This window comes from Oncorhynchus keta, chromosome 13 (genome assembly GCF_023373465.1).
Source record: "Oncorhynchus keta strain PuntledgeMale-10-30-2019 chromosome 13, Oket_V2, whole genome shotgun sequence".
Classification (NCBI taxonomy): domain Eukaryota; kingdom Metazoa; phylum Chordata; class Actinopteri; order Salmoniformes; family Salmonidae; genus Oncorhynchus; species Oncorhynchus keta.
The window spans coordinates 36,670,572-36,689,797 of NC_068433.1; the positions used below are offsets into that span (position 1 = coordinate 36,670,572).

Consider the following 19,226-nt stretch of genomic DNA (forward strand, 5'->3'; position numbering starts at 1 on the left):
TCAGTCCAAAATGCTCCATTTAAACAGTGTCAGAGTCAGGGACTTCATGGATTAAATTAAGGATTATTTAGTCATTGTCATAGTCATAGGTGAGCCATATAATGTGGCATTCTAAATCCTCCACCTCCACCTCCATCTCCACATCCTCAACTCATGAGGCCAGCAGCATACCACCCTGCATCCCACTGCTAGCTTGCCTCTGAAGCTAAGCAGGTCCAGGTCGGTCCCTGGATGGTGGGAGTCCTAGTCGAACCAGATGCTGCTGGAATTGGTGTTGGAGGGCCAATAGGAGGCATTCTTTCCTCTGGTCTAAAACAATATGCCAATGCCCCAGGGCAGTGATTGGGGACATTGCCCTGTGTAAGGTGCTGTCTTTCGGATGGAACGTTAAACGGGTGCCCTGACTCTCTGTGGTCACTAAAGATCCCATGGCATTTTTCGAAATAGTAAGGGTGTTAACCCTGGTGTCCTGGTTAAATTCCCCATCTGCACTCATACCATCATGTCCACCTAATCATCCCCAGCTTCCAATTGGCTTGCATTCATCCCCCCTCCTCTCCCCTGTAATCATTCCCCAGGTTGTTGATGTAAATGAGAATGTGTTCTCGGTCAACTTACCCGGGAAAATAAAGGGTGAATAAAAATTGAGATGCAGTGTCATATTATGCAACCTCTCTCCTGCCTGTTCAAAATTCCAGCAATGCAATGATGCATGCCTACCTAAGATACCCTGTCCTGACACCCTGCTGATATCTGAAAACATGCAGAAGTGGTGACATTTGTTTCCTTTTATTTACATTAAAATGTCAGGGTGCTGCCAATATACAGTTGAAGTCGGAAGTTTACATACACTTTAGACAAATACATTTAAACTCAGTTTTTCACAATTCCTGATATTTAATCCTAGTAAAAATTCCCTGTCTTAGGTCAGTTAGGAACACCACTTTCTTTTAAGAAAGTGAAATGTCAGAATAATAGTAGAGAGTATGATTTATTCAGTTTTATTTCTTTCATCACCTTCCCAGTGGGTCTGAAGTTTACATACACTCAATTAGTATTTGGTAGCATTGCCTTTTTCCATAAGCTTGTGGAAGGCTACGAAATGTTTCGAAACGTTTCAGGTTGCCTTCCACAAGCTTCCCAAAATAAGTTGGGTGAATTTTGGCCCATTCCTCCTGACATAGCTGGAGTCGGGCATCCTTGCTCGCACATGCTTTTTCAGTTTTTCCCACACATTTTCTGTAGGTTTGAGGAGTGGGGTTTGTGATGGCCACTCCAATACCTTGAATTTGTTGTCCTTACGCCTTTTTGCCACAACTTTGGAAGTATGCTTGGGGTCACTGTCCTTTTGGAAGACCCATTTGTGACCAAGCTTTAACTTCCTGACTGATGTCTTGAGATGTTTCTTGAATGTATCCACATAATTTTCCTACCTCATGATGCCATTTATTTAGTGAAGTGCACCAGTCTCTCCTGCAGCAAAGCATCCCCACAACATGATGCTGCCACCCCCATGCTTCACGGTTGGGATGGTGTTCTTCGGCTTGCAAGCCTCACCCTTTTTCCTCCAAACATAATGATGGTCATTATGGCCAAACAGTTCTATTTTTGTTTCATCAGACCAGAGGACATATCTCAAAAAAAGTATGATCTTTGTCCCCATGTGCAGTTGTAAACCGTACTCTGGCATTTTTATGGCGGTTTTGGAGCAGTGGCTTCTTTGTTGCTGAGCGGCCTTTCAGGTTATGTCGATAAAGGACTCGTTTTACTGTGGATATAGATCATTTTGTACCTGTTTTCTCCAGCATCTTCACAAGGCCCTTTGCTAATGTTCTGAGATTGATTTGCACTTTTCGCACCAAAGTACGTTCATCTCTAGGAGACAGAACACATCTCCTTCCTGAGCGGTATGACGGCTGCGTAATCCCATAGTGTTTATACATGCGTACTATTGTTTGTACAGATGAACGTGGTACCTTCAGGTGTTTGGAAATGGCTCCCAATGATAAACCAGACTTGTGGTGGTCTACAATTTATTTTCTGAGGTCTTGGCGGATTTCTTTTGATTTTCCATGATGTCAAGCAAAGAGGCACTGAGTTTGAAGTTAGGCCTTGAAATACATCCCACAGGTACACCTCCAATTGACTCAAATGATGTCAATTAGCCTATCAGAAGCTATTTAAACCATGACAGCTGTTTAAAGGCACAGTCAACTTAGTGTATGTAAACTTCTGACCAACTGGAATTGTAATACAATTTTTTATAAGTGAAATAATCTGTCTATAAACAATTGTTGGAAAATTACTTGTGTCATGTACAAAGTAGATGTCCGAATCGACTTGCCAAAACTATAATTTCCTAACAAGAAATTTGTGGAGTGGTTGAAAAATGAGTTTTAATGACTCCAACCTAAGTGTATGTAAATTTCCGACTTCAACTGTATATAATGAAATATATTATTCCTCATGTCCTCTGGTTACAGTGCATTAAAACCAGACCCGCTTGAATTATCCACATTCTGTTATTCTCCAGACCATTTCCGGAGACCTTTTTTCCCTCATACCTCACCAATACGCAAAATGACAAAGCAAAAACTATAAAAAAATCCCAAATGACCGCTAAGCTATTCGACCCTCCTCAGTCTTCAAGAGGCACCTTGCACAATTACAACATTGAGTCTTCTGAAAAAAACCTACACACCTGATCCCTCCGATGTCAGATCCTCTACAGACCAGTATCCCTTCTCTCTTTTCTCTCCAAAGATGTCTGATTGGGTTCAGCAGTGCTCTGGCTGGGCCTTGGCCAGCTCTACCGCTATCTCTCTCAGAATGACCTTCCACCCAGTCTGATCCAAATCAGTCAGGTTTCAAGACTAGTCATTCAACTGAGACTGCTCTTCTCTGTATCCTGACTAGTCTCCGTCACTGCTGAAAACATCCCCAACTGATTCTCTCCACTGCTTCACATCCTTCTAGACGTGATGTTTGCCATTCGAAAGAGTTCAATCTGTGAACCATCAGATCCTCCTCTTTCCACCCTCTCCGAGTTGGGCATCTCCAAGCGCAGTCAAGTGCCCACGAGGAATGGCCTGATTGGTGGATTGCAGAGATATCCTTCCTGAAGGTTTTCCCATCTCCACCAGGTGGAACGTGGCTCAGAGAATCTGTCTCCTCACCACGCGCTCTCACCACTGGTGTCCCCCAGGGCTCTGTTCTAGGCCCTTCTCCATTTAAGCTGATGGACCAAGTCACTTGGCTCTGTCAGAACCTCACATGGTCTCTCCTATCATTGCTATGCAGATCAATGGGCACACACAATTAATCTTTCCTTTCCCCTTCTGATGACCAGGTGGCATTTACAAATCATGCAATCAATCTGCATGTCTGGCAGACATATCAGTGATGGATGAAACAGGATCACCACCTCTCAAAGCTGAACCTTAGCAAGACGGAGCTCCTCTTCCTCCCAAAAGGGGTTCACTTAGGACTGCCTGTTCCATGATCTAATGTCAAATTGATCAGAAATACAGTGTGACATTGTTTATGTTGACAACTCCATTGTGTCCTCCTCCCAGAGCGCTAAGAACCTTGGCGTGATCCTGGACAACACCCTGCAGGTTGTTAACTCAACATTTCAACATCAAGGCGGTGTCCCTTAGCAATTCCTTAGCTAGGTTCATGCTCTATCAACATCCGCAGAATTATCGACCCCCTGCCTCACACAGGAGGAGCTAGCGCAGGTCCTAATCCAGGCACTTGTCATCTCAACTGTACATAGCTGTCTTTGTTTCGATAATTGTGTAGTTTACTGCAAGCCTTGCTGATTATCTGGGCTCCCTGCCTGTGCCATTAAACCCTACAACTCATCCAGAACGCCAACAGCTAGCCCGTCTGGTTTTGTTCAACCTTCCCAGGTAGTTCTCATTTTCATTTCGTTTCATTACCCGGTTTGATTTGTTTGATCGCTCCTCCGCTTTGTCCACTAATTGGCTTCCAGGTTAGAAGCTATTGTCGCAACTCCGCGTAAACAAGACCATGGTGCTCGCAGCACGGTAGAATTATTACTGTGATTAGGGGTCAACGGCACCTGCCAGCTAGCCTACAGGCCCATTTTAATCAGGCCCTACACCCAAACAAGGGCACTGCGTTGTCATCCACCTCTGCATTAGCGTAGCCTCCCTACCACTGAGTGTCTGTACATCCCTGTTCCCGCTCTGCCCAGACAAAACTGTTCCACACCGCTGCTCTGGCCCCCTAATGGTGGAACAAACTCCCTCACGAGTTCCAGGACAGCGGAGCCTCAACTCACCACCTTCCGGAGACACCTGAAACCCCACCTCTTCCAGGAATACCTAGGCATAGGGAAACATGGATCACCACAGATAATCCTTCTCACCCCCCTTCTCCGCCCACGTTCCCCCAACAAGATTTAGATGCAAGTGGCTGTTCCACTGGTTGTCATAGGTGTTTGCACCTTTGAATTCCATGCTGTCAAGTTACCAGCCCTTTAAGAGCTTAACATCCTAAATGACTTAAATGTTCCCTAAATGTAAATGAGCTATTCAGACCCCTTTAATTAATCCACATTCTGTTATGTTACGGCCATGTTCCAAATGGATTAAATTGTTTTTCACCCTCATATCTACACACAATACCACAAAATGACAAAGCAAAAACAGTATAAAAAAAATATTTTAGCAAATGTATAAAAATAAAAAATATATGAAATATCACATTTACATAAGTATTCAGACCCTTTCCTCAGTACATTGTTGAGGCACCTTTGGCATCAATTACAACATTGAGTCTTCTTGGGTATGATGCTAAAAGCTTGACACACCTGTATTTGGGGAGTTTCTCCCATCCTTCTATGCAGATCCTCTTAAGATCTGTCAGGTTGGATGGGGAACTTCGCTGCACAGCTATTTTCAGGTCTCTCCAGAGATGTTTGATTGGGTTCAAGTCAGTGCTCTGGCTGGGCCACTCAAGGACATTCAGAGACTTGTCTGGAAGCCACTCCTGTGTTTTCTTGGCTGTGTGCTTAGGGTCGTTGTCATGTTGGAAGGTGAACCTTCCACCCAGTCTGAGGTCCTGAGCACTCTGGAGCAGGTTTTCATCACGGATATCTCTGTACTTTGCCATGTTCATCTTTCCCTCGATCCTGACTAGTCTCCCAGTCCCTGCCGCTGAATAACATCCCCACAGCATGATTCTGCCACCACCATGCTTCACCTTAGGGATGATGCCAGGATTTCTCCAGACGTGATGTTTGCCATTCCGGCCAAAGAGTTCAATCTTGGTTGGTTTCATCAGACCAGAGAATCTTGTTTCTCATGGTCTAAGAGTTTGCCTTTTGGCAAACTCCAAGCGGGCAGTCAAGTGCCTTTTACTGAGGAATGGCCTGATTGGTGGAGCGTTGCAGAGATATTTGTCCTTCTGGAAGTTTTTCCCATCTCCACCACAGAGGAACCCTGGAGCTCAGAGTGACCATTGTTTTCTTGGTCACCTCCCTGACCAAGGCCCTTCTCCCCCGATTGGTCAGTTTGGCCGGGTGGCCAGCTCTAGGAAGTGTCTTGGTGGTTCCAAACTTCTCACATTTAAGAATGATGGAGGCCACTGTCTTCTTGGGGACCTTCAATGCTGCAGAAATGTTTTGGTACCCTTCCCCAGATCTGTGCCTTCGCACAATCCTGTCTCTGAGATCAATGGGCAATTCCTTCGACCTCATGGCTTGGTTTTTGCCATGACATGTACCTTCAACTGTGGGACCTTATATGGACCGGTGTGTGCATTTACAAATCATGTCCAATCAATTGAATTTACCTCAGGTGGACTCCAATCAAGTTGTAGAAATATCTCAAGGATGATCAATGGAAACAGGATGCACCTGAGATACTTTTCTAGTCTCAAAGCAAAGGGTCTGAATACTTATGTAAGTTTGGTATGATATATACACTCCTGTTCAAAAGTTTGGGTTCACTTAGATATGTCCTTGTTTTTGAAAGAAAAGCACATGTTTTGTTAATTAAAATAATGTCAAATTGATCAGAAATACAGTGTGACATTGTTTATGTTGTAAATGACTATTGTCGCTGTTAATGGAATATCTACATAGGCATACAGAGGCCCATTATCAGCAACCATCACCCCTGAGTTCCAATGGCACATTATGTTAGCTAATCCAAGTAGCATTTCAAAAGGCTAATTGATCATTAGAAACCCCTTTAGCAATTATGTTAGCACAGCTGAAACTGTTGTTCTGATTAAAGAAGCAATAAAACTGGCCTTCATTAGACTAGTTGAGTATCTGGAGCATCAGCATTTGTGGGTTCGATTACAGGCTCAAAATGGCCAGAAATAAAGACTTTCTTCTGAAACTCGTCAGTCTATTCTTGTTCTGAGAAATGCAGGCTATTCCATGTGAGTGAGAGAAATTGCCAAAAAACAGAAGAGCTCATACAACTCCCTTCACAAAACAGAGCAAACAGGCTCTAAACAGAATAGAAAGAGAAGTGGGAGGCCCCGGTGCGCAACTGAGCAAGAGGACAAACAGACGACTCACAAGTCCTCAACTGGCAGCTTCATTAATTAGAACCTGCAAAACACCAGTCTCAACGTTGACAGTGAAGAGGCGACTCCGGGATGCTTGCCTTCTAGGCAGAGTGGCAAAGAAAAAACAATTTCTAAGACTGGCCAATAAAAATAAAAGATTAAGATGGGCAAAAGAACACTGATATTGGACAGAGAACTTTGCCTAGAACGCCAGCATCCCAGAGCCGCCTCTTCACTGTTGACGTTGAGACTGGTGTTTTACGGTTATTATGTAATGAAGCTGCCAGTTGAGGACTTGTGAGGCGTCTGTTTCTCAAACTACATACTCTAATGTACTTGTTCTCTTGCTCAGTTGTGCACCGGGGCCTCCCACTCCTCTTTATTTTCTGTTTAGAGCCCGTTTGCGCTGTTTTGTGAAAGGAGTAGTACCAAGTGTTGTACGAGATCTTCAGTTTCTTGGCAATTTCTCGCATTGAATAGCCTTCATTGCTCAGCCCAAGAATAGACTGACGAGTTTCAGAAGAAAATTATTTAATCATGGCCATTTTGAGCCTGTGATTGAACCCATAAATGTTGATGCTCCAGATACTAAACTAGGTTGAGGAATGACAGTTGTATTGCTTCTTTAATCAGTACAACCGTTTTCAGCTGTGTTAACATGAATGCAAAAGGGTTTTATAATGATCAATTAGCCTTTTAAAATTATAAACATGGATTAGCTAACACAACATGCCATTGGAAAACAGGAGTGATGGTTGCTGATAATGGGCCTCTGTAAGCCTATATAAATATTCAATAAAAACTCTGCAGTTTCCAGCTACAATAGTCATTTACAACATTAACAATGTCGCCACTGTATTTCTGATGAATTTGATGTTATTTTAATGGACAAAAAAATGTGCTTTTCTTTCAAAAACAAGGACATTTCTAAGTGACCCCAAACTTTTGAATGGTTTATTTTTGTTTTATTTTTTTTATACATTTGCAAAGATTTCTAAAAAACTGTTTTTGTTTTATCATTGTGGGGTATTGTGTGTAGATTGATGAGGGAACAATGTGTTTAATAAATATTAGAATAAGGCTGTAACATAACAACATGTGGAAAATGTGAAGGGGTCTGAATACTTCTGAATGCACTGTATATAGAGTCCTGCCTGCCTGTATATGTTAGTTATTTGTCATGCTGGGGAAGCTAAAAAAGAACACTTATTTATTTCATTTGGAAAAAATACATGTTCATGTTTTGGTTCGTTAACATTCAATGCAAAGAGATGTGGAAATATGCCATTTTGACTGAGAACATTTCAAAAGATTGTAGCTACTAGCAAATGTATGAGAAAAATCATATTATTCTGGCCCCAATAGAATAAGCAGTTAATGCAGTTCCTTTGAATTCATTATATCAGCAGCGTGTTTTTTATTCTGTAGCCTACCGTGCGTTTTGACCTTGGCAATTCTAACAGCACAAAGGGAACATGGTCCCAGCTTCCTTTGTATGCCTCTTCCTGCTTCCTTGCATATATTTCTAGAAAAATACCTTCCACAATAGACTTCCAATTCCAAACCTCTGATATATTAAAGCTAACAACATTAACAAAATAACCGAAGGCTACAGGACATAAAATACATGTTTTCTAGACATAAAAGAAGTGTTAGAGAACCAATTTGCTATTTTTGTGTTGTGGAAAGGAACATAATGATATTCACAAAATGCTATTGAACATGGACAAATGTAGCCTTGGTCACGATCACAAACTCATTGACCAGGAAGCGTAAGATATATTGCATTTGTGTATTAATTTGCAATTCCGGAAGAATACCACATCCTATGATATGCTGCCTATCACATTCCCATTCCAGAAGAAAACCATGCCCTGGCCTATCACACGCCACACGAATTCAGTTGGGTGGATGTGGATTATTTGGTCTGTAACGTTAGTCAGAGCTCAGAGCCCTGACAGCCCCTTTAGCCCTGTCGGCACAAGACTAACAGTAAAAGTATTTCTCACTTGGCACGCATGAATATATATTTCCACCATGTGGCACAGAGATGCCACAGAGAGAGAGACCATTTGCCACCGTTTGACCTGCCTTTCTACTGACAGTGAGGAGAGGAGCCTGGCCGAGTCGTAACCTAAGGACCCTGCTGCCTGCCACACACCCACATACAAACAGCGCTTGTTTGCCCCTAGCCTCAGGCCAGACATGAGAGAAAAGGCATGGCAGTTTGTGCATAGAATGCACATTTAAAGCTTTACCAATGTGATATCCAGGGTTATTTGGGGTTTAAAAAAAATACAAATAAAAAATGAAATCAAAACAACTGGAGAATGTGTGCAGATGAAAACAAATTAATTGTCTTAAAAGCTGTACAAAAAACAGCTCCCTATACATTTATAAACGATATTAATACAGGCCATAATATAAACCACAGAGCGATACGGCAGAGGGTAACAAACACTAAGATTTGTAACTAGCGCTTCGCCATAACGTGAATGAATGTTTAGCAGGGATGGATTGTATCCAGTGGTCATGAAGCATGACAACAAGAATAACAGCAGGCTAATAGGAGGAAATAATAAGGGTTTGACCTCAGCCTTACCCTAAAGCTAGACTATAGTGCCATCTATTGAAGAACTCAACTTTAAATCACACTATCTATTGAAACGGGATAGTATCACCCATATATTAACGTTATATACAGTATCAATGTATTTATCTTCTGTTATTTTTAGTTGGTAAATTACAAAAAATATATAATAAATATAATTGGATCAATTGGATAGGTCTATAACTTGTTGCCATTAACCAGCAGGAAAGTAATTGCTGGTGACAATCAGACCATGGAAGTGTTCACATTCATCGAATAGATAGATATTGGTATTATCGAATCGAATTGTATGTTTTGGCTTGGGGTCAAATCCAGCAGGTTTACGCCATGGAAATGTTGATTAAGCATGAGAGCCAAAGACGCATTCTGCACGAGGCTCTCTTATCTGATGTAATCTGGGGCTATGAGACTTGATATATGAAAGACAGTGGGTGTGCTACAGTATAGACAGGCGACATGAAAACAGAGCTATGAAATATGACAACGCCATTATATAATGCTCTGGAATCATTTACATAAACAATTACCTTCTTTGAGCAAGCGTGAGTGGATGAGAAGAACAACAAAACAACAGATTGCCGCTCCCGCTAAAGCCCACGCAACTCTAAGAAGCTGCATCCTGGCTGGCGAGTGGCGACGGCTTATTGACACCCGAGGAGAGAGGCCAGCAGTCTTCAGAGACACACACAGCCTTCCATTCTGCTCCCATCCAGCGCAATGCTTCTCACCCCCCAAAAATAAGAGAAAACAGTCTACAACACGTGTGGAATGCACAAAATAAATCCCCCTTCAGAAATAGCTGGGGCGAATAAAAATACTAGACAATCCGTCAGCTGAAGGGGAAAAATAGATGATCATGGCCGTGGAAAAGGACTCAGTGCTGGGTCAAAATTGAAGTGTTTGGTGCATCAGTATGAAGCGGGGCTGTTAAAGCCCCATCGTTTGAAGTGCTGGCATTCCCACTACCACTTCAGCCCGCGTCCGTGCCTCGGTCACCACAGGCTCACCAGCAGCTTTCTATTCGCCCCCTCTCTCTGACTGCTGTGCGCGGATACGGTAATTCGGTGCGCTGATCACCACTCTCCTCCAGTACATCTTCCACACAACTCCCGCGCAGGAATAGACTCAGAGGCAGGCAGCACGTCTATGTCGCTATGCAGTAGGGTATATATCCATTCCGTTTCAGCCAGACAGCACGCTTGCCATTTTACGCACAGGAATAGCTCATCATCTGTGGATACGTCTCGTCTTAGTTGTTCTCCATGTAGATCATGAAAGATGCTCGCATCTCTTTCGATTTGGAAGCGATACCTCCCGACCTTTAACGGATAAAAAAAAAACTAAAAACAAACGCGCAATAGAGCGTATCCGGTTTAGTTGCTTTATCTACTTCTGGATTTCGATACATTTGTCCGTTAGTGATGATGATGACACAGTATATATCGGCATCACCATCCCTGATCTCAGTGCCAGTTCTTCGGGCTTGCCGCTTTTCTTCGTCAGGCAGCCGCATATAAAGTCTACATACGCGACTTTCTCTCTCCCTGCTCTGTGCGCTCCCGGTGAGTGACGTCACAACAACTCCTCCAGAAATATGTTTCTTCGGGCGATTTCACAGAGGCAGTGTGAGGAGAAGAGAAGAGGCGTGCGCGTGGAGGGGATTGAGGAGGAACTGGGATGGTTGGCAGATTAAAAACCCTGCATTGCTCGTTGTAAACTCGCTAATTATAGTGTCCCTATTCTGCGTTTGGTGAACTACAGTTGTAATACCTTAGGGCATGTCCAATGGAATGTGAATGCATTTTTTCTTTGTTTTTCAATTTCAAAAATAGCCTAGCACCCAGCGTGTGCCTTTAATAGCATATATACATTAAATTTCAAAGACAGATTTGCACAGATGATTTCAAGTTTTTTTCAATACAAGAATATGGGCATATGGGCCAATCACATGCAATATCTCCTGCAAAACAGTGTCCATCCCATTTCCAAAACCCTTGATGGGTCTGTGGCAATTCTTATATTCTGCAGCCTATCCATCTATAGAGACTATAAACAAGTGACACCACTTATATACTGTACATAGGGATTGAAGTTCATCCAAACAAGCAGTTTGCAGTGTCAATAACTTGGCTCCTGCAGCTATTTCACCGCTAATTAATGGTGTGTGTGGGGGGTGGAGGAGGTGTTAACAACAAGGGCATCCATGTTTGATGCTGCCTTTGCAGAGAGAGAGAGAGAGAGAGAGAGAGAGAGAGAGAGAGAGAGAGAGAGAGAGAGAGAGAGAGAGAGAGAGAGAGAGAGAGAGAGAGAGAGAGAGAGAGAGAGAGAGAGAGAGAGAGAGAGAGAGAGAGAGAGCTCTCTCCTCCCAGCCTCTTCCATTCTCAGGCTGTAATCTATCAATCAGTGGGACAGCAATTAACGGAGACCTGTCCACAAGGTGTCTGCCAAGGAGGTGGGTTGCGTGTGTGTGCCAGGGGGGGTGGAGGGCTGGGGGAAAGTGGCTTACATTAAATATGGTGAACCCTGTCATTGCCGGTCACGATATATTACTATAACCCCCAAGCCTAATCCTATTAACCTATTAAGGGAATGATAAATAACTGACCCTGCATCAGTGCTTGGTGGCAACATGTCAAACATCCTTGAGCTGCACAGTAGCCTCAAGCACACATAATATAGGCCTTCTCTTTACAGTATTTCTTCATCGAATGTCCAGAGAGCCTTATTACACTGTTGTACAGTACATATAAGCTAAAAGTCCAGGTTTCTGCAGCAAACACATGAGTAGGAGTACAGCTACAAAGCCTAGTTACAGTGTCCAGTTTTGTACAGAAACAAGAGTTAGAGTCCTACAGAGAGCCTTATTTGAGTGTTATACTGTCTGTAGCCTGCCTCCTTGTTCCACCTGCCTTCCCTCCTTTCTCTCCTCTCTGTGTCTCCCTACGCGGAGCTAAGCGAGGCATTGCTTGCTTTGTCCTCTGTTCTGTTCAGGTCGTCGGCCAAACCATGGCCCATGCCATAAAAGGCCATACAACTCAGAGCAGCAAAGCTTTTATATTCACGGTAATTCCCCATTATCTTCTACATGGACAATACTCTATAAAGATGACATGATCAAGAAATAGGCCATATAGTCCAATTCTGCTTTTGTCTCAATGCTTGTAGAAGTCCACTGCAGGAGAATCGCTCTACGGAATTCAGAGGAGCAGTTTGATTAATTGCTACAGAAATAAGAGTTGAACCATTTTGAAAAAACTTTTACTTAAAAACTGGAAATCAAATGATCCTCCAAATCAAATCACATTGCATTGGTCGCATACACACATATGCTATTGTAGGTGTATTCATCTTTAAAACAGTAGATTCATCAAATGCATGACTATTTAAACATTGAAAAAATGTGGGCTACAGATAAAATACTGCAGAACATGTTTAAACCATATGGCATAAAGTATTACAAACCCTAGAAATATCCAGAGGAAAAAAACATGATTCTTTTTTTTACTATGAGAACAAACAAGATGGGTACGGATACTGTGGGAACATATAGGTTTGAGCAAGTATGATGTCATTAATTAATGTTTGTTGAAATGTATGCACGTCGGAGTTGGAGTTTTTTGTCTTTATTCATCTTTTTTCTTTATGTTGAAGATTGAGCATTACGTCCCAGCCAATGTCATGTCTAGTTTAATGGTATCCGTGTCTGTGAAATGTTAAGTTGTCTATTGTCAAAGAATTTTACCAAAGAAGAAAGTGAAAAGCAGTCGATAGTTCCACTGAAACCAATATATTAATTATGAAATATACAGTACACTAAGGCTCTCCAGGGATTTTCCTTTTGCCAGAAGAAATTCATATTTTCAAGACACAACAATAGAAAAAGATACTTAAATCCAAACAGCTCAATCAAGTCTCAAAGTTTTAAAACCCCATAGAGTCGATTGAAGCACCGGTGTGTCATTCTAAATGGCATAACGAGAAAATCCCCATCAAAATCTGCCAGTTTAAACTAGATATCTGTTTTTGCATTGGATGCGTCTCAATCCACCGCACCACCAATGCCGCACTTAGGCCTCTGTGGTGAAAGGTGGCAGAGCTAAAGTGGCGTTTGTCAGAAAAAGGGGTTAAATACGTGTACAAATATATATATATATACATACAGTATATATACCGTATATATAAATATATATTTTTGTACAGCTCTGGAAAAAATTAAGAGACCACTGCAAAATGATTAGTATCTCTAGTTTTACTATTTATAGGTATGTGTTTTGGTAAAATGAACATTTTTGTTTTATTCTATAAACTACTGACAACATTTCTCCCAAATACCAAATAAAAATATTGTCATTTAGAGCATTTATTTGCAGAAAATGACAACTGGTCAAAATAACAAAAAATGTGCATTTGTTCTTAACTGACTTGCCTAGTTAAATAAGGGTAAAAAATAAATAAAAATAAATAAATAAAAACTCCCGGTGCAAAAATTCAAGCAGCTCGGCTTTGTTTGATGGCCTGTGACCATCCATCTTCCTCTTGATCACATTCCAGAGGTTTTCAATGGGGTTCAGGTCTGGAGATTGGGCTGGCCATGACAGGGTCATGATCTGGTGGTCCTCCATCCACACCTTGATTGACCTGGCTGTGTGGTATGGAGCATTGTCCTGCTGGAAAAAACAATCCTTAGAGTTGGGGAACATTGTCAGAGCAGAAGGAAGCAAGTTTTCTTCAAGGACAACCATGTACGTGGCTTGATTCATGCGTCCTTCACAAAGACAAATCTGACCGATTCCAGCCTTGCTGAAGCACCCACAGATCATCACCGATCCTTCCACCAAATTCCACAGTGGGTGCGAGACCTGAAGAGGCCTACAAGCCACAGTGTCTTGCACCCACTGTGAAATTTTGTGGAGGCTTGATGATGATCTGGGGGTGCTTCAGCAAGGCTGGAATCAGGCAGATCAGGCAGATTTGTCTTTTTGCCGTTTTATGAATGCGTTGTTATTCAATGCATTTCTCTGTATTAAAGGCCGAATTCAATATTTTATCAAATAATTTATTTATATAAATTTTTTATATACTTAAAGGGGTCCTAAAATTCCAAATCAAATTGCTAAATGATCCATAGGATGACCATCTTAAAACAATTACATGTCAGCTCAGCACCCCCCCAATCACTCAGACATACAACAGTAGCCTATACACTTCCTCAAGACTCTGAATACATATAGTTAAGTATAGCACCCCCCTCTCGCTCTCTCTCTCTATACTTTCTCTCTCCCCCCCTTTCCTGCACCCCCCCCCCTTTCTCTCCCCCTCTCTTTCTCTCTTCGTCAGTATAAGCCACTCAGGACTCACCTGCTCTAATCCCATTCATCAGCAGTTTAAGTGGCGTACGTTGGTGTGTTATGAGGCTGATTATGTTTGTTTGCTCTTGAATATTCATCAGTTTCTCAAAGTTTTACAGCCAGGAAGACACCTCATTAACTACACAAATCTGATTGCTCAGGGTTGAAAAAGCCTACTTATTTCAAATCATTTGCAGTGAATTAAATATGTGCTGCTTCAATGGTATTTTAATGATTTCCATCCTGAATGGTATTGTTATAATAATACATTTTCTATAGAAAATAATAACATCAAGTGTAACCAATATAAATATTATTCTTAAAATGGTTAACCATGAATTAGCCATGTTTTCACAATGGTTTGTTAAAACACTCACTTTGAGGACCCACTTATTTCGCCACATTGGCACACATACACTGAGTATACAAAACATGCTTCTTCCATGGCATAGACTGACCAGATGAATCCAGGTGAACGGTATGATCGCATATTGGTGTCACTTCTTAAGTCCACTTCAATCAGTATAGATGAAAGGGGAGGAGATATGTTAATGGAGGATTTTTTTAAACCTTGAGACAATCGAGACATGGATTAAGTGCATGTGTGCCATTCAGAGGGTGAACGGACAAGACAAAAGATTTAAGTGCCTTTGAACAGTAGGTGCCAGGTGCACCAGTTTGTGTCAAGAACTGCAACACGGCTGGGTTTGTCACAGTTAAAAGTTTCCAGTGTGTATCAAGAATGGTCAACCACCCAAAGAACATCCAGCCAATTCCGACACCTGGTAGAGTCCATGCTTCAACGAATAGAGGCTCTTCTGAGGGCAAAAAAACAACAACTCAATATTCAAAAAACCTCAATATTAGGAAGGGGTTCTTAATGTTTTGTAGTGTATATATATTGTGCCAAGCAACACAAAAGGAGCATAAACTAAAAAACCTTTATACAACAGATGGAATTCAATGTTGCCCGAACATCAAAGGTTGTTTACCTAGTGTTGTCATAGCCACAAGGGCAATGCAATAATAGAAGACTAAGAATACTTATCCTTATGAAGTAAAATTAGAATAAATATGTTCACAGTGAGCACCACATATGGCCACAACAGTCTCTGAAACCTGGACTTGAGGAACAACAATAGCACCGTAGATACAAACAGAATAGTCAGTGTGGTCTAGGGTTTGATCTCCCTTCCAAGTATTATTACTGGCAGTTTTTACAAATGTCATTCTTTTTTTTATACTAGAATGGGAAAGAAAGCATCCGATTTTTGTAAATAGCCTATATTCCCAAGCAAGGGTAATACTGTTTCATACCAATCCCTTTCATATCTAAAACCGTGGTTGCAGGCAAACCTTGGGCAGTCAGCCTATAGGGTAGTGTAGGACACGTACTGTATGTTTATATTGAAAGAAATTCCTTTTGACCTTTTTATAGATTCTCTGTGATATTCTTTAATCACCTTCCAAGTTTTGGGAAAAGTTGATTTGTTATTCAATATATTGCATGAATATTCCAACTTATCCAATGTTTTCCCTAGTTGGTATGCAGGCCATGGAAGAACAGGGACATTTTCAGCTTCCAGGAATTGTGTACAGATCCTTCCGACATGGGGCCGTGCATTATCATGCTGAAACACGAGGTGATGGATGCGGATGAAAGGCACAAACATGGGCCTCAGGACCTCGTCACGGTATCTCTGTGCATTCAAATTACCATCGATAAAATGTAATTTTGTTCGTTGTCTATAAGTTCACGCCTGCCCATACCATAACCCCACTGCCACCATGGGGCACAATGTTGACAACAGCAAACCGCTTGCCCACACAACGTCATCTGTCGGGTACAGTTGAAACCTGTATTAATCCATGAAGAGCGCACTTTTCCAGCATGCCAGTGGCCATCGAAGGTGGGCATTTTCCACCTGAAGTTGGTTACGAAGCCGAACTACAGTCAGGTCAAGAACCTGGTGAGGACACAGAGCACGCCGATGAGCTTCCCTGAGACCGTTTTTGACATTTTGTGCAGAAATTCATCAGCTGTGCAAACCCACAGTTTCATCGGCTGTCTGGGTAGCTGGTCCTGGAGGTGAAGAAGCCTGATGTGGAGGTCCAGGGCTGTCATGGCTACTTGTGGTTTACGGTTGTGAGGCCGGTTGGACATACTGCCAAATTCTCCAAAACGACGTCGGAGGAGGCTTATGGTAGAGAAATGAATATGCAAATGTCTGGCAACAGCTCTGGTGGATATTCCTGCAGTCAGCATCCCAATTGCATGCTCCCTCGACTTGTGAGATCTGTGACATTGTTGTTGTGTAAGAAAACTACACATTTCAGAGTTTTATTGTTCCTAGCACAAGGTACTTGAGAGTATTTGAACTTTTTGTATTGTTTGTTGGTTTGGCAATGCTACTGTCAGCCAGAGAAATATGTTGAGAATGATTATTACCACAGCAAGCAAGGTACTTGGAGTCAAACAGTCAGGCCTGGATGAGATCTTTAAGGTCAGGGCCCTCCGTAAGGCTCACAAAATAATTTTAGACCCAAGCCTAAACCTGGACTTTAAACTACTCCCCTCTGGGCGCAGGTATAGGGCACCCCTCAGCAGGAAAAACAGAACTACACAATCATTTGTGCCAGGTATGATATCCCTCCTAAATAGCTCGGGCTAATGTTCCTATCGACTCTGTAAGGCCAGCAGGCTAGTCATTTAAAAATATATATATATTTCTTCATTTATTGTAATTAGTATTGTTATTATTTTATTGGTATGTAACTGTTATGAAAGTTGTATTGTCAATTTTGTTTTGTATTTAAATGCCACTTTAAACATGTACATGACACTGCAACAAAATTTCCCCAATGGGGACAATAAAGTAAGTAAGCAAGCAAGCAAGTAAGTACACCTGTGTAATGATCACTCTGTTTAATCATCTTCTTGATATGCCACACCCGTCAGGTGGATGGATTATCTTGGCAAATGAGAAATGTTGACTAACAGGGATGCAAACATCTGGAACATTTCTGAGATATTTTATCTCAGCTCATGAAACATAGGACCAAATCTTTACATGTTGCGTTTATATTTTGGTTCAGTGTGTCTATGTTTGCTCACGTGTTTCTTCCTAAGCTTACATGCCCTTGACAATTTACATCACAGCTTTGCAAATGTCTGTAAATAATCTATGGTGTTTATACATACATACAGCATATGAGCTACTTATAAACCATTCATATGCTCATTATTTGTAGTATAAATATAAGTTAATAAAACTGCAGGACAGCACGTGAAGGAGGAGAGGATGAGGAGACGAAAGGAGGATAGAAAGGGTTGAGAGGAAACAGGTGAGCACCGCGGGTGTGTTACGGAAGAGAGGAGGAGTGGAGAGAGAGAATATCAGTATGCAAATCAGAAGACTTTGAGGAAAGGAGTGAGAGAACGAGTGAGTGGAGGTACTGATGTTGGTGATAAAACCGCTCCTCGTCTACCGGTAGTCTTTCCCCTGATACAAATGTATCAGCACTATGTGAGTTCGGATGGACTACCTTGGGAAAGACTCGGGTAAAGACGAGCGCATGCATGGCAACAGTGTAAAATGCAGGGTAAAGATACTTTATAATAGAACAGCCTTTAAAACCCCCAAAATACTTTGTTTATATACCGTACCAATACATAATACATGGAAAACGTTGAATATGCGTGTGTGTGTTTGTGTGCGTGTGTGTGTGTGTGTGTGTCACTGTCTGCAGAAATGGATGTAGAGGAGAAGAGAAAATGCTACGAATGAGACAATACAGTTAAAAACTCAGACTGAATGTGTGGCCTCCACTATCAACAGCCTATAGAGAGATAATGCAAAGAGAAGAGATCAGCAGGCTAACAAGCTCTATGAAATGATACCAGTCATCCTAAGATTACTGTAACCTAGACATCACCTTTAGATGCCTCGAGGTGGTGGGGGAAAAATAAAATTATGAAAGAAAGAAAAATGTGATTATCAGACGGAGACAGTGAAAGGATAGTGGTAAATAGTTTCACTTTGAGAGAGAGCGAGAGGTTGGAATGTGAGCTCTCTATGTCTTTGCTAGAGATGTGTGTGTGCACGTGTGTGTGTGTGCATGTGTGTGCGTGCGTGCGTGTGTGCGCGTGCGTGTGTGTGTGTGTGTGTGTGTGTCTGCATACAAACTGAGGGAAAAAGGCTGAGCAGGTTGTCTAGTTTGAATAACATGCTGTTGATTTGTAATTTCACAGTGATGTGCCATTGGAGGGGCAGGCAATGTTGCTGTCAGTTACTATCACCACAGTGACTGCTTCTTGATTGGCAGCTGCTATTGTATTCATATACCCTCTTGCTTACTTTCAATTACTCTCTAAACATGTGGCCTTCAGTTAGTTGTTAGTGTGTGTGTGTGTGTGTGTGTGTGTGTGTGTGTGTGTGTGTGTGTGTGTGTGTGTGTGTGTGTGTGTGTGTGTGTGTGTGTGTGTGTGTGTGTGTGTGTGTGTGTGTGTGTGTGTGTGTGTGTGTGTGTGTGTGTGTGAGTTGTCAGACAGTCTGTGCCTTGCCTTATTGGGAGCACACACACACATGCACACACACATACAGCCACTGGCAGAGTTATAGAAATGGCTCATCCTGATTCCACCATGGATTTAGACTCCTCACACCGTGAAAATACGATCTCTGGAATTCCATTATCCCTGGATAGAGATCTAG

At 42.0% G+C, this 19,226-nt stretch overlaps 1 protein-coding gene across 2 annotated transcripts in view; it reads right to left on the bottom strand.

Annotated features, from left to right (window-relative positions):
• Window positions 1-19,226, bottom strand: part of LOC118392253 (chemokine-like protein TAFA-5) — a 178,561-nt gene that overhangs the window by 126,640 nt on the left and 32,695 nt on the right. The window contains exon 1 of one of the 2 annotated variants that reach the window (XM_035784043.1): window positions 9,691-10,699. The exons of the other annotated variant lie outside the window; for it this stretch is intronic. Coding sequence (XP_035639936.1) covers window positions 9,691-9,781 — 91 coding nt within the window. The 5' untranslated portion in view covers window positions 9,782-10,699. Of the gene's footprint in view, window positions 1-9,690; window positions 10,700-19,226 lie in introns of those variants that run through there. 2 annotated transcript variants of the gene reach the window in all.